Raw genomic sequence first — 18,096 nt, 5'->3', positions numbered from 1 at the left:
CTGTAAAGCAGGGATAATAATAATACCTCTATCATAGGCTCCTTATGAGGATTGTATGGCGGATGCCTTGTAAAACACTTGAGAACATTATCTGGCACATAGTATCATTGAAGTGATGGCTATTGTCATGATCATCTATATGTTTAGAGATTCAAACAGTAAGTACAGGTTTCCTGTCAAAGAAGACCATCTCTGATTATATAATGATGGGCACCTATGAAATTTGTCTGGCTTTTACAGATATTATCACTACCTGTACACCCATTACCTGCCAGCCAGCCTGAAGAACATGGTGGACCAACTGGCCAACTGTGAGGACATTCTCATGAATTTCCTGGTGTCTGCTGTGACAAAATTGCCTCCAATCAAAGTCACCCAGAAGAAGCAGTATAAGGAGACAATGATGGGGCAGGTAAGAATAGAACTCTCCTTCTCTGCTTTGCTCGCTGGTTGTTTAGCCTGAGGTAATGAGACTCACTGTTCCTCTAGGAAGGATAATGAGGAAATTTTTAAAAATCTCTAAAAGCCCCAGAAGAGTATATGGTTGGCACATGGATGATTGGGAAGACGAGAGTCAGGGGTATCTTTATATCAAGAATGTAAAAGCTCTCATATAACCTACAAGGTGGCATGAGAAACATGTACCTTCTCCAGAGTTAAAGACCTACAAAGAATTTATGTAAGTTTATTGTAGGTACTTTATTTAATGAATAGCTAATAATATTGTCTTCAACACACCCTTCTGGTGATTTCTCTTGAGTTGGGTGAGCACCTTGGTTACAGACCAGAAATCACGATCCTTGATCTTCCCCTAGAACACAAGTCAGTTACCTTCTGAAACTCAGTTGGTTCATCTCTAAAATGGAAAGGATAAAAATCAACCTCACAGGGTTGAGATAACATGTATGAAAACTAGGGACACCTGGGTGGCTCAGTGGTTGAGCCTCTGCCTTCAGCTCAGGGCATGATCCTGGGAACCTGGATCGAGTCCCACGTCAGGCTCCGAGCAGGGAGCCTGCTTCTCCCTCTGCCTGTGTCTCTGCCTCTCTCTCTCTCTCTGTCTCTCTCTCTGTCTCTCATGAATAAATAAATAAAATCTTTAAAAAATTTTTTTAAATGTATGAAAACTTTTATGAAAGTAAAATATTGTTGAGTCATATAAGTTTAGTACTAAAGATAGTTACAAGGAAATATAATCCAACTTTCTCTTTTTATAAGTAAGAAAACTAGGACCCAGAGAATTTAAACATATTGCCACAAGTCACCTACTACTAGAGATAGAATTGGGAGTTGAATCCCAGGCTGTTCCTCCCACTACTGGTTATTTTACACCTCTGGGTCCAGTATCAGGCTGATCTGGCTAAGCTGAAACTCATCCACTTTTATTCATCTTGGACAGAGCCCAATTCTATATAGAAGAAATCAAAAACCTGTAGACCGTTTAGGTCCAGTCAGGTTAAATCATGGAGAATCCAACAGCATTTGAGTCAACCTGGAAGAATGTACTTGAGGGTTCTATCAGTTGAGTTGTTTGGGTTTTCCATGTACCTTGTCCCAGTCATTACTGTAAATCATATACAGATCTAGCTTTTGCAAAGGAAAACTTAACCAGACCTCATGTTAACATGGTTGATGGATTTTCCATCACTAAATTTAGTAAAAGCAAAAACCTTACAGGATCTTAAGTGTATAAAATTTCATAAAAAAATAAAATAAAATTTCATAATTCAGTATTTACAAACATGTACAGATTGTCAGGCACTGATCTAGATACTGGTTATGACCGAACTGCTGTCCTTAATGAGCAATGAGTCTTGTGGCAAATTTTATTTCCCTCTAACTACTAAAAGAACACGCAAGGGGATTTGCAAGAACTTTTCATCTTTAAGGCTAGCAGACTAGTCACATTCAAGCCAGATATATTGAGTGGCTACTGTACGCCCAGGCATTTTTATCAATGTCATTCAAGGACGTAACATTCCTTTAGTATTGTTTGCTCAGAAACTTCTGTGAACTTCCCTGAGGTTACACACTCATTAGAAGTAGAACTCTAATAACACATGGTTCCATAGGAGTTCATTTTCTATTCTTTTCATAGATTTGCCTAATTCTACCAAATCAGTATTTCAAGTGATTTTACACATATTTTGGGACAAATATAAAGCCTTAGATAGAACTTGATGTGTCTAGTTAGATATGTACTGTATGTGGCCCCTCCTGCCCCCCGCTTCCTGTCATACACATTAGTTTATTGAATGTGTGACTGGTAATATAAATGGATATCATGTACTAGTAAGATTATGTTTTTATTTATGCAGGAAATATATCTTATCTAGTATGTTGTTTGACCCAAAATAAATGTTAAAATCTACAGGCAAAAATGATACTTTGATTCAACTGGATTCTTTTTTTTTTTTTCCATTTGTAAGAGAAAATAAGAATAAATTTAAGCTCTGGACAGTAGTTCTGGGGATAGGGAGTCTGGCCCCACACCCATTTGGGACCAAAATAAGGTCCCTTTGGGACCAGTGTGCTCCGATAGGAACTCAGCTGGTCAGCTTAGTCAGAAACTTCTCTGACTTGCCAAGTAGAGTTCTCCTAGTGTAAATGGTAAAGGATAGAACCTGAGCTCAGCCCCTTTTCAGCCTTGAACAAGCTTCCTCATCTGTGCAGTGGGGATGTGATTACCCCGATGGGTAGGTGACTTAACCATGTTGTTGTGAGGAGGCCCAAATAAGCTGCATGGAAACACTTTACAAGTAGTGTTTTGTTTGTTATTCTGCTGCTCAAAGGTAACTTGACATTTGTATTTACCTTCAGTGGTTCCTTTCAAGCATGTTGACACTTGTGGTTTTTAAGTAACTCTGAGTGATTCTCACAGTAAAATGTACCTTCCTATGAAACCATTTTCTTTTTCTTTTTTTTTTTTCTGAAACCATTTTCTAACAATGCATGAGAATAAAAACCATTGAACATACATTCATGCATACATATATCATTGTCCAGATGCCTATTGGTAAATGAGGCTGGGTTTTTTTTCCCCTCACCATCGGGTAGCCCCCTTTTTCTTTGTTTTATAAAAATGGAATTTTTTAAAAAGATTTTATTTATGTATTCATGAGAGACAGAGAGAGAGAGAGACAGAGAGAGAGAGAGGCAGAGACACAGGCAGAGGGAGAAGCAGGCTCCATGCAGGGAGCCCGACGTGGGACTCAATCCCAGGTCTCCAGGATCATGCCCTGGGCTGAAGGCAAGCGCTAAACTGCTGAGCCCCCAGGCTGCCCCAAAATGGAATTTTTAGAGACATTATGCTTATCTAAATTTCAGTACTTGCAGCTTTCTTTTAAATCAGTGTCCTCTACATGATCTAAAAATATTTAATCAGCCTTAGGCAAACACAGCTAGAGACGGTAGCCACCTTTTCTGCTTCTCAGAATCAACCAAGTAAACCAGAGAGTTTTAGAATACTATCTTTGAAACCGTAAGCGCATGGTTAGACATCATATTTGATCACACGGACAAAGATAAATTTTATGTTTACAGACCATAGTAGTTGAGGCTCAACTGGTGAATCATTCCCAGACTAGAGGATCAGTCAACGTGGAGCTTTGTTTGTATGTTGTGAACGTCAAGGAACATGGCATGTCTTAGGAAGACCTTCTGGCAAGGTTGACCTGCAGCTAGTGCTTGCATCTTCCCCAGGCAGATTGGGAGGGTTGGGGGTGCATCCAGACCCCAAGCTCTGCCACTTGCCCTTGAACCTTACTTTGGTTTTCTGCAGCGTTCCCATCTTACCTTGCACTTCTCTCATTGTCTTCTTGGTTTGTCTCCCTTTTCCCCAGACTTCTCGGGCTTCCCGCTGGGCTGACCCTGACCACTTTGCCCAGCGACAGAGCTGCATGAATACGTTTGCCAGCTGGTTTGGCTACATGCCGCTGATCCACTCGCAGATGAGGCTCGACCCTGTCCTCTTTAAAGACCAGGTCTCTATTCTGAGGAAGAAATACCGAGACATTGAGCGACTTTGAGGAATCCAGCCAAGTGGGGGAGGGGAAGCGAGAAGGGACGGGGTCAAGCTGCTCTCTCTTCCCAGTGCAGATCTGCTCAGCAGCAGAGCCAGATTGTGCCAAGTATCCAAATAATCTTAGATGAACAGAATGACAAAAAAAGGAAAAAAGAAAAAAAAAGGCCAATGAAAACTCGACTCCTGGCTCCTGGGACTGCTCCAAACTCACCTCACTGGCTTCTATGTCCCAAGACTAGGTTGTGTACAGTTTAATTATGGAACATTAAATAATTATTTTTGAAATGATTGCTATGCAGGTTTAAACTTTTTTAATGATCAAAACTATTAAAAACCAGAGTTCTTTCTTTAATCAAAATTGTGTTGGTTGTGAATATTTCAAAGCTGCTACTCTTCTTCCCACAAACATCATTGTCCTTGGTCATGCAGGGTTTCCTGCGGTTACAAGTGCTCAAACTTCATGGAAGACACAAGAAGTCACTGCACCCAATGTCGAGAAATAACATCAAGCATAAGTTAAGACAAGTTCATTATTCCACTTTGCCAATACAAATTGTTTTCCACTTGGAATTTGCAGATCCACTTGAACTTCTATCTCTAATATGTTGCTGCATGAGAGAAAGTATTATGACCTCCAGGTAGACAGTTGTAACAGAAAACCTTATGTCTCAGATATAGAGATGTGATCATCTTTTGCACTGGGGGTAGGGGTTGGCGGGGAGTTAATACCAAGAAAACACTAGTATAATTAAGAATGTTCAGTGTACACAAGGACCCATCCAGACAATCCACCAGCATATTAGCGAGATGGATATACTGACCCACAGCAGTAACCCAAGGCTCTTCAGGGATTGTGGGCTAGATTATGCATTTCACCATTGACACACAGCTGCTGAGAGCTGGGGAATGGCTTTGGTTTAGAGATGGGCGAACAGTGTGTCGGTGGTGGACCAGGAGTCACGAGATGAGCTCTTTATGTTTGCAAAAACCTCGAGTTTCAGAGGCTTCTCTGCTGAGAAGGTAGTACTCACGTATAAAGTGTCCCCGTGGAACACGAGCCTTGCTGAGAAGTCACTGAGGTTGACCTCACCACTGGGATCCTGATACCACTTGTGGGCAGACCTTGTTTTGAGCAAGAACTTGGCAAAAAAAATAATCAGAAACAAATGTGCATACTGCTTTCTGTCACTGTAATTTTTAAATTGGTAAAGAAGCTGAGTTGTGCTTCTTGTTAGAACATTTCTCTGCACATGCTGCTTTTAGTTTCTGGTTATTGTAAAACTGCAAGTACAAACAAAATGTGTATATGTGTGTATATACACACACACACCACACACACACGTCCCTTAACTCCCTTGTAAAAGATGAAGATTTCTGGTATTAAATGCCTTCTTCTACTTGGAAGAGGCAAGAGAGAATAGAGGGGAAGGTTCGTGGGTCCTACAACCTCTTATTCTGAATAAACAAGAAGAAGCACTTTAGATTTTTTCCCCATAAACTCTCATAGAGCTCATAAATGTATTCCAGCATTGGCTGAGAAGACAATTCCATCACAGAATTATGTTCAAATCACTCCAAGTGCCTGGCTTAGGTCAGTGGGAGCCATAAATCCGGGAGACTTGAACTCATCTTGCTTTGTAGATGTCCTGAAGGGAGAGAGGGCTGGTGACAGAGCAAGGAAGAAGGGCCTTGTGGACAGGGGAGAAACTGGATGTTTGCAGAGGCCCAGAGAGGAGGCTGTGCTGCCTGGAGATGGAGTGAGGTCCGCCTGTGCGTGCAGATACTGCCTTGTGAGTGGCATGTGGGCAAGGAAGTTCAGCGAAAGGGGGGCTTTCTCTGCAGCCTCAGATCTCAGAACAGTTCTCGAAGGTTCTCTGTCCTCCAGTTTGACCCAGTGTTAGCCCATTCTCAAACATGTGACATTTTCTCCTAAGAGGATATGTTTCTCTTATGTGTGTGTTGAAAAATAATTTTTAAGTCCATGATACTTGCACTTTCTCTGATACAACTTCCTCTGAAATACCCAGTATAATAGATTCTGTGCCATTTGAGCTGCAGCTCCCAGGGACTTCCAGGGTTAGCAAGGAATCCTTCGTCACCTGGTCTTTGCAGATTCGTATTTAAATGAATGTTTTTAGGACTGCCAAATTATTCTTGTCTCTTCCTCCTTTGCAGAAATGTGAATGCAATGTTTTGTTCAACGACCCCCGAGCCAACTTGAAACTCGTGTTGTCACTTGGCTTGCAGAACCGTGTCCCTAATTGTACCAGTCACATGAATAGATTCAGGGAACCACTGTGCCAGATTTACCTGTCACAAAGCTCACAGGGTATATTCTCCACAAACTGTATGTGTTACATGAAAGAAAAAAAAAAAGACAGTAATTATAAATGAGAACAGGATCTGACACACTCAGCCCCTTTAAATCTCCATGGTTTCATTTCATGTCATTGTCTGAGCAAATCTCTTTGGGATGCCAGCTAGTGTGTTCTTTTCCCATTTGGAGCATACAGCTGGGAATTGAACAATGCTTAGCAAATCAGTGAGGCCCAATAGTAAGATGTAATTTTAATTCACTTAGGCAAGAGTTATATTTCATTGCAGCAAGTTGACAAATCGTAACCATCTCTGTAGGGTGTCAGGAGTTATCTCTCAGTCAAGTTTAATGATAACCAGGTGTCCCTAAGTGGGCCAACATGGATTGGGAAGAAGCCAAGGCCAGCGAATGCATTGCCAACCCTGTAATGAGTTACATGCAGAAACTCCATTGAGGACTCCACCACTGACAATTTCTATACAACATCTTTTCCAGCTCCACATTAGGACATATGATCTTAATAATTTTTTTAAGCTGGTTTATGTGTTTATATGAAAAGGTTTATAAGTATCAAATCAAGTTTGCATATACATGGAATCGACCACCACCTTCGTTGAAAACGAATAACCCAACACAAGCTGTAGACAAAAACCCATGAAATAATCCTTGTAGTCATATCACAGAAGATCATGTAGCTGCGTGGGCCCATCTGAACATAGCACACTTCCCAAAGGATGCTTCAGAGGAAAGTGAATAAATGTCTCCTACCTGGAATCTTACGTGCATTACAGTTTAATTTCTTATTACAAATGGTGCTCAGAGAAGGACCGAGCTCGGTTGCTTCTTTCAATTTTTCTTTCGGAGTGATTTTTGTTTTTCATTTCCAGTAGGCGATATTAGCCTTTACTTTAGTGGTTCTGGATACCTGGTCACTTGAAGGACTGTTAGGCTGGTGGCCTTTCAAAAAGGTTACTCAACTTTAATTGAGGGTGAGATGAATGACTATGAATAGATCTGTATACTGCCTTTTTTTTTTTTTTTTTTTTTTGTCTTTTCAAAGTGAGCTCTTAAGAACTAATGAAATTTTAATCAAACCTGTTTGAAGGCCAGGAGTGGGGAAAAGACAGCTGTGCCCGTGAGAATCTAAGTAAGACCCTTGCTGGACAGGCTGAATTAAGGATGCAAGAGCCAAAGCAGACTTCCAGACCTGAAGGTATCCTACACTCCTTCCCTCCGGTCTCTGAGAGCTCCAGTTTTTAAAAGGACCAGTTATTGCCGTGAACTCCTCAATAAAAATGTCCCTGCCTTCTAATAGTTAATATAATTGACATGCGGTGGTGCAGCAGAACTGGAATTGCTGAATTCATCTGCCTAGTTTCCATTTTCAGATGGCTTTGTCATTCTTGGCCAGATTTAAGCAAGAAAGTTTTACTGCCGGCCTCATTTTCTCAGGCATGCTTGAGGGCGACAAAGTTGTTTTGACTTTTCAGTGAATAAGCGTTACTATCAGGCGGTGCTACACCTGTCTCCCTGTCTCAGAACTTCAGCATGCAGACATTAGATTATTTTTTCGACTCTGGGTCTACGTTTTAGAAATGGGTTCCAGCATCCTTCAGAACACAGCCTCTTCCATCAAGTCGGTAACCCTGTCCGGATGCTGAGCATGGATAGAAAAGCTGTTATTTGCAATACAATCTCAACAACGAAGATGACTCCTGAAAACTTTTTTTTTTTTTTACTCCTTTTCCAGAAATCAAAGAATTTTATCATCATGGTTTTTACTTAGCAGGGACTGCCTGTAGTTGTCAAGTCCCACCGTGTTCCATATTGGGAGCCTAGATGAACTCCCCAAAGTCAGGACCTCCAACGCCCAGTTAAGTAGAAGAGGAAGTGTGGATCATCCTCCAGAACAAGAGGCAAGTAGCAACCATCGAGAAAGCCCTCCGATGAGCATGGTCTCACTCTTGTTTAAAATCAATCAAACTAGTCTTCCAGTCACTCTACTTTTATAATAATTTGCCTCTTAGGCTTCAAAGGCCCTTTGATTTCCACAATAGTTCTCTGTACTCCTACAGGGCGAGGTCTTTTTCTTTTCTGTTGTAAGATTACTAAGTGGGGACCATGCAAATGACCTGGTTACCATGTAATGAGCCTTGTATGTTTACTTTGAGAGAAAAATACATGTGGGATATGGTGAGGGGTAGAGGAAGTGCACTGAAAACTGAAACTATTTTAGGCGGCAAATTGTAAAGCAAAAAAAAAAGCAAAGAAAGTATACCGTATTTTGTATCCGATGTACACTTGGGATGGTTTTCTAAGATATTGCCACTGTCTTTGTAGTCTCCCCACAGGTCTCCTCTGGAGTGTTTACCCCATGTGTGATAGACTATTAATTACTTAGTGCAATGAAGCCCTGAAGTGTGTTGGAGAGAGCGTGTGCGAGAAAATACAAAGCCATAGATCTTGATTTACTTCACTGACCTGTGTAACTTTATGTCTGGGTTTTGCCATCCGAGATAGATTGTTTTATAGCAAGTGTCACCAAAGACTTTTTCCTTCCAATTTATAGAAGAAGAAAAAAAGATAAAATATTAATAAACGACATGACTTTTCATCGGCGCGGTGCTCATTCCATCTTTTCTGTTGATGACTGGAAGGTGTCAGTTCTCGGGGGGGGGGGGATTCTTGCGGGGAGCTTCTGGGGGAGGCAGGCTGCACCCACGTGGGCTGGGGGCAGGTCCCACTCTCCCCGCCTGGATGCAGCCCAGAGCCCCGCCTGGCGGGGAGCACGGTGCTGCCAGCAACCCAGCCATCTTCCAGGCCAGATGCAGCTGGTGCTGTTGGAAGCAGGCCAGGGTGAATGGTGGGGACATGGCCAGTTCCCAGCGTTCCTCCACACAGACGCTGGGACAGCGTGGCAGGGCCAGGCCCAGAGCATCTGGAGCCTGACAGCTGTGGCCATTACTCCCTTTGGTTTCAACTACTGTGTAGAGCTCATGAATTACTGGCTGGCGAAGCATTTATTAGACTGGCATTTCTCAAAAGAATGTATAAATGGTTCCAGGTGTGAGTGCAGCTCCATGCATCAGGACCACTGTAATCAGGTTTGTCCAGTAATGATCCTTCTTTCAATCCCCCCTTCCCTCCTTCCTTTCTAGTGGCATCTCCTTCTCATCTCTCTTAGGCTCCTTCCACCCTCTTTCTTAGGGCATTTTTAGAGGAAAAAAAAAAACATCTGCCACCGATGTCACATATTTGCAGGGGAGCATATGCCAAATTGCATTTGGAGATGTTGATTTGTTTTTGGCTATCAATCAAGTTTTACATTTTGTGTTCAGTTTGTCCATCTGTAAAATGGTGACTTCAGAATATCTATTTACTAATATTTTCTGAAACACTACTGTAGACTCAGCCCCAAGCTAGGTGCATCGGAGAGAATTTAAAAAAAAAAAATCTACTCCCTGTCCTCAAGCAAGGTGGGGAGAAGTCAGGGTCGGGTTGGACAAGGCAAGTCCAAGGCAAGTCATCAGAGGAGTCTCAGCAAGGAATTTGCCAGGTCCTGGGTTCCACACTGGAACATGGTCCTGATGGTGCTACTTGTCAAATCTGGCCCTGCAACGTGACTGATGATAGAATCCCAAGTATGAGAGCACATTAGAAGACTCACCGGAGAAGCAGCTGTAATTCAGTCCAACCCTACCTCACAGATAGGCAACGAATGCCATAGCATGCAAAAATACCTCGAGCAAACCTACTTAATAAATAAACAACGGTGTTGCTTTAGAATTTGAGCATTTCCACATCTACTCACAGGCGACAACTAAAAGTTATTGGTGGACACTTGAGTCCCTCCATACCGGCCACCCTTAACATGATGCAGTCTTTCCGATTTGCAGGAACGCAGAGTAGGCTATGTTGCCTACTATCTGAAGCTCAGGTATGCTTTGGAGGATAGAGTGGAGGTGCTGGTCTACCAGGGTGGATCCAATGTTCGTGTTTGCTTTTGACCTCACTCAGATGAACTGCTCAGGTGCGCTGATTAAAGTCACAGTCTTTGGAACACGACCACCTGGGTTTGAATCTCGATTCTGCTCTTAATAGTCCTGTGACCTTATGGAAATTTCCTCTCCTCTCTATGTCTCATTTCCTCAGAAATGTACTAGTCTGTCCCTCATAGGGTTCTCACAATGATGAAATAAATGAATAAATAACATGTTCTTCAAATAGCATTCAGTATATAAGAGAAGTATGTCTTACCTATTATTAGTAAATATTTTGCCAAAGTGGTTTGTTTTAATAATCTTTTCCTTAACCTGTTAAAAAGGAAACATTCTAAGTTTAATGTTCAGGATATTAATACTGACCCAGATTAAACTGGACCTTTCAAGTGTCCCAGGCATCTCGTTTCCAACTTCAATAATATTTTAATGTCTGTCAACATGAAATCATCCTAGCATCCATGAACAAGCAATCCATCAGCAGAAATTACATAAAGTCAAGTTTTTATTTTCTGGATGAACTTCTTTGGGGAATAGTATGGTTTCTTTTTTAAAAAATTCTCATTTAACAGAATATAGTTAAGGTGCCTCAGGACTAAAATGAAGTTTAGATGCCAATTATTAGTGTTCCTTTTCTGGTGGCTTCAATTACATGAAGAAAGAGAACATGTTCTTGCCAATATGTAAATGATTTGCCAAGTTTGAATTTCTTTTACAACCTATACTGCAAATAACCTGGTTTCCTTGGCTAACTCTACTTGTAAATCAAACCTAAAATGTGTCTTTAATCAGAGAGGATCAGTTATCCCATCTCAGAGTAGAGAAAAAACGGTTAAGCTATGAAGAGGGAGATTTGGAGGCTATTTGCACTGCTCCCCAAAGACGCATATATACACGTTATTTTATAGCACGCTTTTTAAAAACTTAATATATAGCAAACATATTTCCACGTCATTACATCATCTTTAACCATCAAACTGTAATGAATGCATAGTACTCCATTGTATTGCTCTTCTATATTTTCTTTACTCAATCCCTAACTGTTGGAAATTTAGGTGTTTTAAAATTTCTCACGTTACAAATATTGTAGTCAACATTCGATCAATGTGAGCCATGCTATGATAAATATTCCTAAAGAAAAATCTTTGTTCACATCCATGACCAGTTTCTTAGGATGAGTCATAGACATAAAACCGGCAGGTCAAATATTAGAAATAATTTAAAGATTTAAAAAAAAAAAAGATTTTTGCTACATATTCACAGGACATTTCAATGTATTGTAATTCCTACTGAAAGGAAAAGCGAATTAACCTGATAAAAAGCTACCTGAAAAATCTCATAACTGTACTTTGGCAGCCATAATGTTTTTAAAAATTGGGGTCCATGAGGGCAAAATTAACAAAAGGTCATCTTCAGTGGTTAAAAAAAAAAAAGATATCATTCCTCTGGAGGGACTAATTTACTGGTATGAGCCCTCTTGTTGGATGTTGGGAAGTTTTTTCTAGGTAACATGTCCCTTATGTATCATCTTCGGGTTGCAATAGAGAGTAAAAGTGAAGCTTCCTTCTCAAATATTTTCCTCTTCCTTCTGGTAAGATCCATATCAATTAAGTTTTAATAAAAGCATTTTCAACATCATCCTCCACCGCAGCTAGTGCCTCTCATTTACCAGTAGCAGCCTGTTTTTCCTCTTTCCCTCTGAAGACTCATGACTTTAATGATGCTGTCCTCCACTCAACCCCGCTCCTCCTGACTCCAGGGAAGGATGTATGTACCTGTCAAGTCGTTGAGACCCAATTCTAGATCATCTGTTGGTACCTTAAAGGGAGGTACCATCTTTCCTTTAGCATTATTATGTGCATAACACAACACAGTAAGCTCTACAACTAACAGGATAACAAGGCCAAAAGTGCTGGAGAGTAGAAATTTCGCATGTCTTAGGGGAGACTTTATGGAAGATGTGTGAGATTTTAAGAAATAAATAACCATTTAACTATTAGACAAGGTGGGAAAAACACCCTTTATAAAGGGTGTTCTTATGAACTCAAACACCCTCCTCAGAAGTGTGTACAGAGGAAACAGTGAGAACCTAGATCTGTGTGAAAGGCATCATCATCATCACACAAAGACACAGTTGGTTCAGTATGATATGGCTCAGGATGACTGTGTGGCTAATGGCAACTGCTTTCAGCAAAGCTAAAGTAAGTAGGTGGTAATAATAATAATAATAATAATAACTTCAATGAATCCCTTTCTCTTTTCTCCTAATGCAAAATTTTCAGTGCAAAATACTGAAACTGTGGATCATATCTGATTCTACCGCACTCACCAAAGTAAGCAGAGGGTAGCAGGAAGCATGGCACTGGAGACTTTTGAAATGGGAAAATTGACTTCCACTTCTGGTTGGGATGTAGAAAGTTGCAGGAGATTGTCACATTCATGCTTACAATGAATGCTAAATTCAATAAGTTGCAATATCGTGGTAATTTAAATCCTGGCAGAGAGCCGCAGATGCAAAGAAATTTAAGTGAGCTAAATCTTAGGAAGAGATGATCCATTCCTGAGAGAAGAGCATCCTATGGCTGCTTTCATGCTAGCAACACCAGATTGTTACCTCATCAGAGAGCAGGTTAAGGAGAAACCAGGTAAACTGCTAATGGACTTTAAGCAGTCATGGCAGGCTGGCATGAGGGACTCAATTCCTAGGTGAGCCAGTCACAGATTGATCCACACCTACCTGCCATTTCTTCCCATGACAGCCTTATGAATTGTATGCAGCAGGAAACTGAATGCAGGACAGGAGAACTCAGAGAAATCCCCTTGAGACACCCTGGGTCTTCACTGGCTGGAGGACCATACCGACCAATATCTGAGAAAAATAGAAAATCCTTTCCATCCCGACATGTAGAGAATCATCATACTGTAAGTCAGTGGCCCACTAAAGATCAGGAGAAGAGCAGGAAAGCTAAGATCACCCAAAAGCACACAGGAGAGACTCCTTCAAGATTCACTGGACTTCTACTTGAGTGTGTGGCCATGACCAACCAAAGGCTGGGGGCAGGGCAAGAAAGTTAAAAAAAATCCCCCTGAGGTTTATGGGACCCTCACCAAGGGCAAAGCAGAAACTCCTCAAATTTTGAAAGCAAGGCATGAAAGTTGGGAAGGTCCATTCAAGGTACACAGGGCCTCTATCAAATGCAAGTTAATGGCTTACTGGGGCCTGGGGACAGGGCAAGAGAGCAGAGATAAATGCCCAGAAGTACATAGAACTATCTCTCTGGCCAGAATGTGAAGAAAAGGGAACCCTTGTACACTGTTAGAGCAAATGCAAATTGCCATAGTGACTATGGAAAACAGTATGGAGGGTCCTCAAAATATTAGAAATAAAACTACTATATGATTTGGCAATCCCATTTATGAGTATATACCTGAAGGAAATGATATCACTTTCTGGAAGAGATTTCTACACCCTCATGTTCACTTAGCATAATTTACAAGAACCAAGATAGAGAAATAATATAAGTGACCATCAATGCATGAATGGATAAAGAAAATGTAATAATAAAAAAAAGAAAATGTAATATACACACATATAAAATATAATGTTACATACAATATTTTGTATATAATATATATTAATATAGGTAATTATTATATGACATTATTCAGCCTTAAAAAAATAAAGAAATCATGGATGGACTTTGAAAACATTGTACTAAGTGAAATAAGTCACCATAGAAAGACACTGTATGTTCTCACCTATATGTAGAGTCTAAAAAAAACATACTCATAGGATTAGAGAATAGAATGGTGGTATTAGGGGTTGGGGGTTATGGGATAGGGAAATGAATGAAGATAATCAAAGGTAAAAACTTCCAGTTATTAAATGAGTAAATTCTGGGGATATAATGTACAGCATGATGACTATAGTTGACACTATTATACTGTATATTTGAAAGTTGTTAATAGAGATCTTAAAACTTCTCACTACACACAAACGAATGTAATTATGTGAGATGATAACTAAATTTTTTGTGGCAATAATTTTGCAATATATGCATATATCAAATCACTACATTGTACTTACAATTACATTACGTTACATCATACACCTTAAACTTACACAATGTTATATGTCAATTATATCTCAATGAAGCTGGGAAAAAAATAAGTTCAACAAGTCAACATCAATGGCTTTTAAGGAAAGATTGGAAATGATCTTGACCTTGGCCTTAGAGTAAGCAAAAATCTCTAAGGATTAAAAAGAAAACTATCAACTCTAAAGGTAAAAAAAAAAAAAAAAAAAAAAAAAAAAAAGATCTCCATTAAAATAAAAAGTTTCTGTTTATCCAAAGACACCAGTAAGAGAATATTTTTATGAAGTTTGAAATAGGCAAAACTAATATGTGGTGATACAAACAAGAACAGTGGTTGCTTCTGGATTGGAGTAGGGATGAGAATAACTAGAAGGCAGTGAGGGAACAGCTTAGGGTGATGGATATCGTTCTATATTGTGAAACAGGAGTTGATTATATCAGTGTGTATAATTTCCAAAACCAGAATTGTACACATAGTATCTGTGCATTTTATTGTATGTTATTTATATACCTCAATTTTTTAAAAAATGTTGAGAATATGTAAACTCACTAGCAATAAAGTAAATGCAGTTTTGAAAAAACAATTAAAATAGGGTGTGAAGCCTCCAACCGTGGCTAATGGGGGCCTCAAATATTGGCCAATGAGAATACAAAGTTGTGCCTTTCCTAAAATCAGAGTGGGTGCACCATAGTAAGACATTTGGCATTTAGGAATGTAGGTTTTAGGCTACTATGAGATGGTAGAGCAATTGTTTTTCCACAGTTTTGGGTGTCAGATTCCTTTGAAATTCAATCAGAGCTATGATCTCTGGCCCAGAGAAATGCATAAGCTACACACACACAATATTTGACATACTATAAAAGAGCTCCCTGAACTCCCTAAAGGCTATCCATTGGCTCCTATGATTCCAGTGACACCAGGATAAGAAAGCTTCCCTAAATCCTCAAAGCCTTAGAAAGTTACTGCACACACACACACACACACACACACACACACAAACCTACCTTTTACTAAATAAGACAGTCATGTTTCTTAAGTGCTCTTTCCTAACCAGGTTACAATTTTGTGAGGATATTTCATCCTCCAGTTTATGACATTTGCATTAAACGTAACATGTCAAACCCCAGCAAACCTTGTGCTGCCATTTGCTATTCAAACTGATGGGAGCACCCAAGGTTAATGAAAAACATCAGTTACCTGTGGTCCTAAAATGGAGTTGAATTCATTGGCCTGAGGATTCTTGCTTAGAAAATGAACCTAACTCTAAATGCGAGTTACTCTGAGTCAAAGGATCAACCAGCGAGAAGATATTACCAAGACATAGAACCACTTAGTAAAAACAAATGCCTGCAAGGCCGTGGTATGTAAAACTGCTCCTGGAGATGGGAGAAGAGGCCAGGGCTATGGGTTGGTAGACATTTTGCATTTTTGACAGACGTGGAAAATTATCTTTGACTAGCTCATTTGTTTTTCCTCATGATCCCAAATGCTTGGACTAGCTCTGATTTCGACTATTTATGAATGGATATTACCTGCCCCAGTTTTTCCAGTAAATGGGTATGATATTCCACCCCCTTCCTTAGGTGAGGAAGAGAACATTCAGATTTTTAGGGTATCATATCTACAACCTGTTTTCAACTTTTTTGAAGAAAAAATCTCTTAAGCCAAGCATATCTCAGAAGCATTTCATGCTAGTTTCTTCTTTTCACTCCCTAACTCCTTATTTATAGCTTCTAGATATTGGCAGGAACAAATTCCTACAGCTATTTTTTGCATAACATTGTCTAAATACTTTATTTTGAGGCCCCTTTTTTTCCATCAACTCATAGTGTCTGCAAAAATAAAGCCTTAAGCTGCTTAAAGGCAACGACTCTGCAATATATCACTGAATCTTTAATTATAAAACAACTGTCCTCATGTTATTTAGGTGAATACCCTAGGCATTGTATATGGATGCTAAAAATTACTCCCAAGATGGCCATCCAAAAGCTAGGTACCCTTAGATCATCAGGTCACAGATCATTGAGGAGAATCACCCCCACTACGTTGCTCTAGGTGGGTTGTGGCTATTACATGAAAACTGGGATTACCTTATTCAGTTATGCTTATTCTATTGTAACCTTCCAGAGTAATACTATATTCTTATGTGAAGTTAGGCCCTCACTTGAGGAGTGAGGTCATTCATGATATGAATGAATAAAAACACAAAGGAAATGGAAGCATGTGGGTGAGTCCTGGGGAGGCATGAGTTAACGGCCTACCCCTCTTGGTCCTGACCAATGGTTCCTGAATTTATCTGGCTATCAGCTCTACCAAAGGAGATTTACAAATATACATAAAGGTCTGAGCGCATGTCCAGAGTCTATTCAATAAGCCTGGGGTGAGTTCTATCATCTAAATATTTTAAAATATGACCAGAAATGTCTTTTCTTTCTGAAATGTACATATTTATTTGAGAGAGAGAGAGGGAGAGAGGACAGAGGGAGAGAGAGAGAGAGAGAGAGAGAGAGAGAGAGAGAAATCCTCAAGCAGACTCCCCACTGAGTATGGAGCTCAACATGGGGTATGATCCCAGGACCCTGGGATCATGACCTGAGCCAAATCCAAGAGTTGGACAATCAACCAACTAAACCACTGGGAGACACCCCATATCCAGACATTTTGGATACACAGTCACATTTACTATTACTTCCTACACCAGAGTCCATAATCCTTTTGTGACTCTAATGAAAGCTATGGGCCAATTTTGTAAAAAAGTGCATATGCACTAAAAAAAGAAAAAAATGTGGAGTGGTTCATCTAAATAACACATCTGATCACATCTCTCTGTTGCCCACAAGCACTCAAGAATTCTCTTATTGCCTAGGATTTTCAGATTCTCAAACTATTTTACATGGTTTTGTAGGTCTCCCATAATCTCACTACTGAAGCTTCTTGTGTCCTACTAAGTTTCCTTTTCCTGATTGTTTGTTTTTAGCCTTGTGGCCTTTGCTCATGTTGTCCCTGCTGCCTGGGATCCTATTCTATCTAATTTTTCATTGATCCTCTAAGAGTAAACTCAGCCAATTCTTCCTCTTGAACTTTCAATCCATTCTCCCTGGTCCCCTTTCCAAATGGTCCCTTCACCTGTTCTACCATAGCATCTTGTGCATTATTTCTTTCATAACACATACCACACTATGCTGGAGTTTTCTGCTTAGGTGCCTATCTATCACAGATGGGGAGATAAGTGAGGGCAAAGAAGATATCTTGGTCATTTGGTGTACCGCTAAATAGATAGTTGGGATTTGAGTTCTTTTTTTTTTAAAGATTTTATTTATTTATTCATGAGAGACACAGAGAGATAGAGAGAGAGGTAGAGACACAGGCAGAGGGAGAAGCAGGCTCCATGCAGGGAGCCCAACATGGGACTCAATCCTAGGTCTCCAGGATCACACCCTGAGCTGAAGGCAGCACTAAACCACTGAGCCACCTGGGCTGCCCGGGATTTGAGTTCTTAATTGGATCTGGGACTGCTCGTGACACTTATTATCTTTTTCTACACTTTATCCCTTCTGCTTCCTGGGCCTCATCCTTCTGCCCTACAGAATCCCACACTTTCAAGTCTAACCTGATATATTAGCTGCTCAAGTACACTGGAGTGTGTACGCAATTCTCTC

General features: G+C 40.2%; 1 protein-coding gene across 1 annotated transcript in view; it reads left to right on the top strand.

The window, feature by feature from the left end:
* EXT1 (exostosin glycosyltransferase 1) overlaps positions 1–4,382 on the top strand; it is a 284,562-nt gene extending 280,180 nt beyond the window's left edge. Inside the window, exons 10-11 of the mRNA XM_077847038.1 lie at positions 241–412; positions 3,843–4,382. Of these exons, the coding sequence (XP_077703164.1) occupies positions 241–412; positions 3,843–4,028 (358 nt within the window). The 3' untranslated portion in view covers positions 4,029–4,382. The remainder of the gene's footprint in view (positions 1–240; positions 413–3,842) is intronic.
* The last annotated feature ends 13,714 nt before the right edge of the window (positions 4,383–18,096 follow it).

This window comes from Canis aureus, chromosome 14 (assembly GCF_053574225.1).
Source record: "Canis aureus isolate CA01 chromosome 14, VMU_Caureus_v.1.0, whole genome shotgun sequence".
NCBI classification, from domain to species: Eukaryota; Metazoa; Chordata; class Mammalia; order Carnivora; family Canidae; genus Canis; species Canis aureus.
The sequence above is the reverse complement of the archived record's forward strand: the minus strand, read 5'-3'. Positions and strand labels throughout refer to the sequence as shown.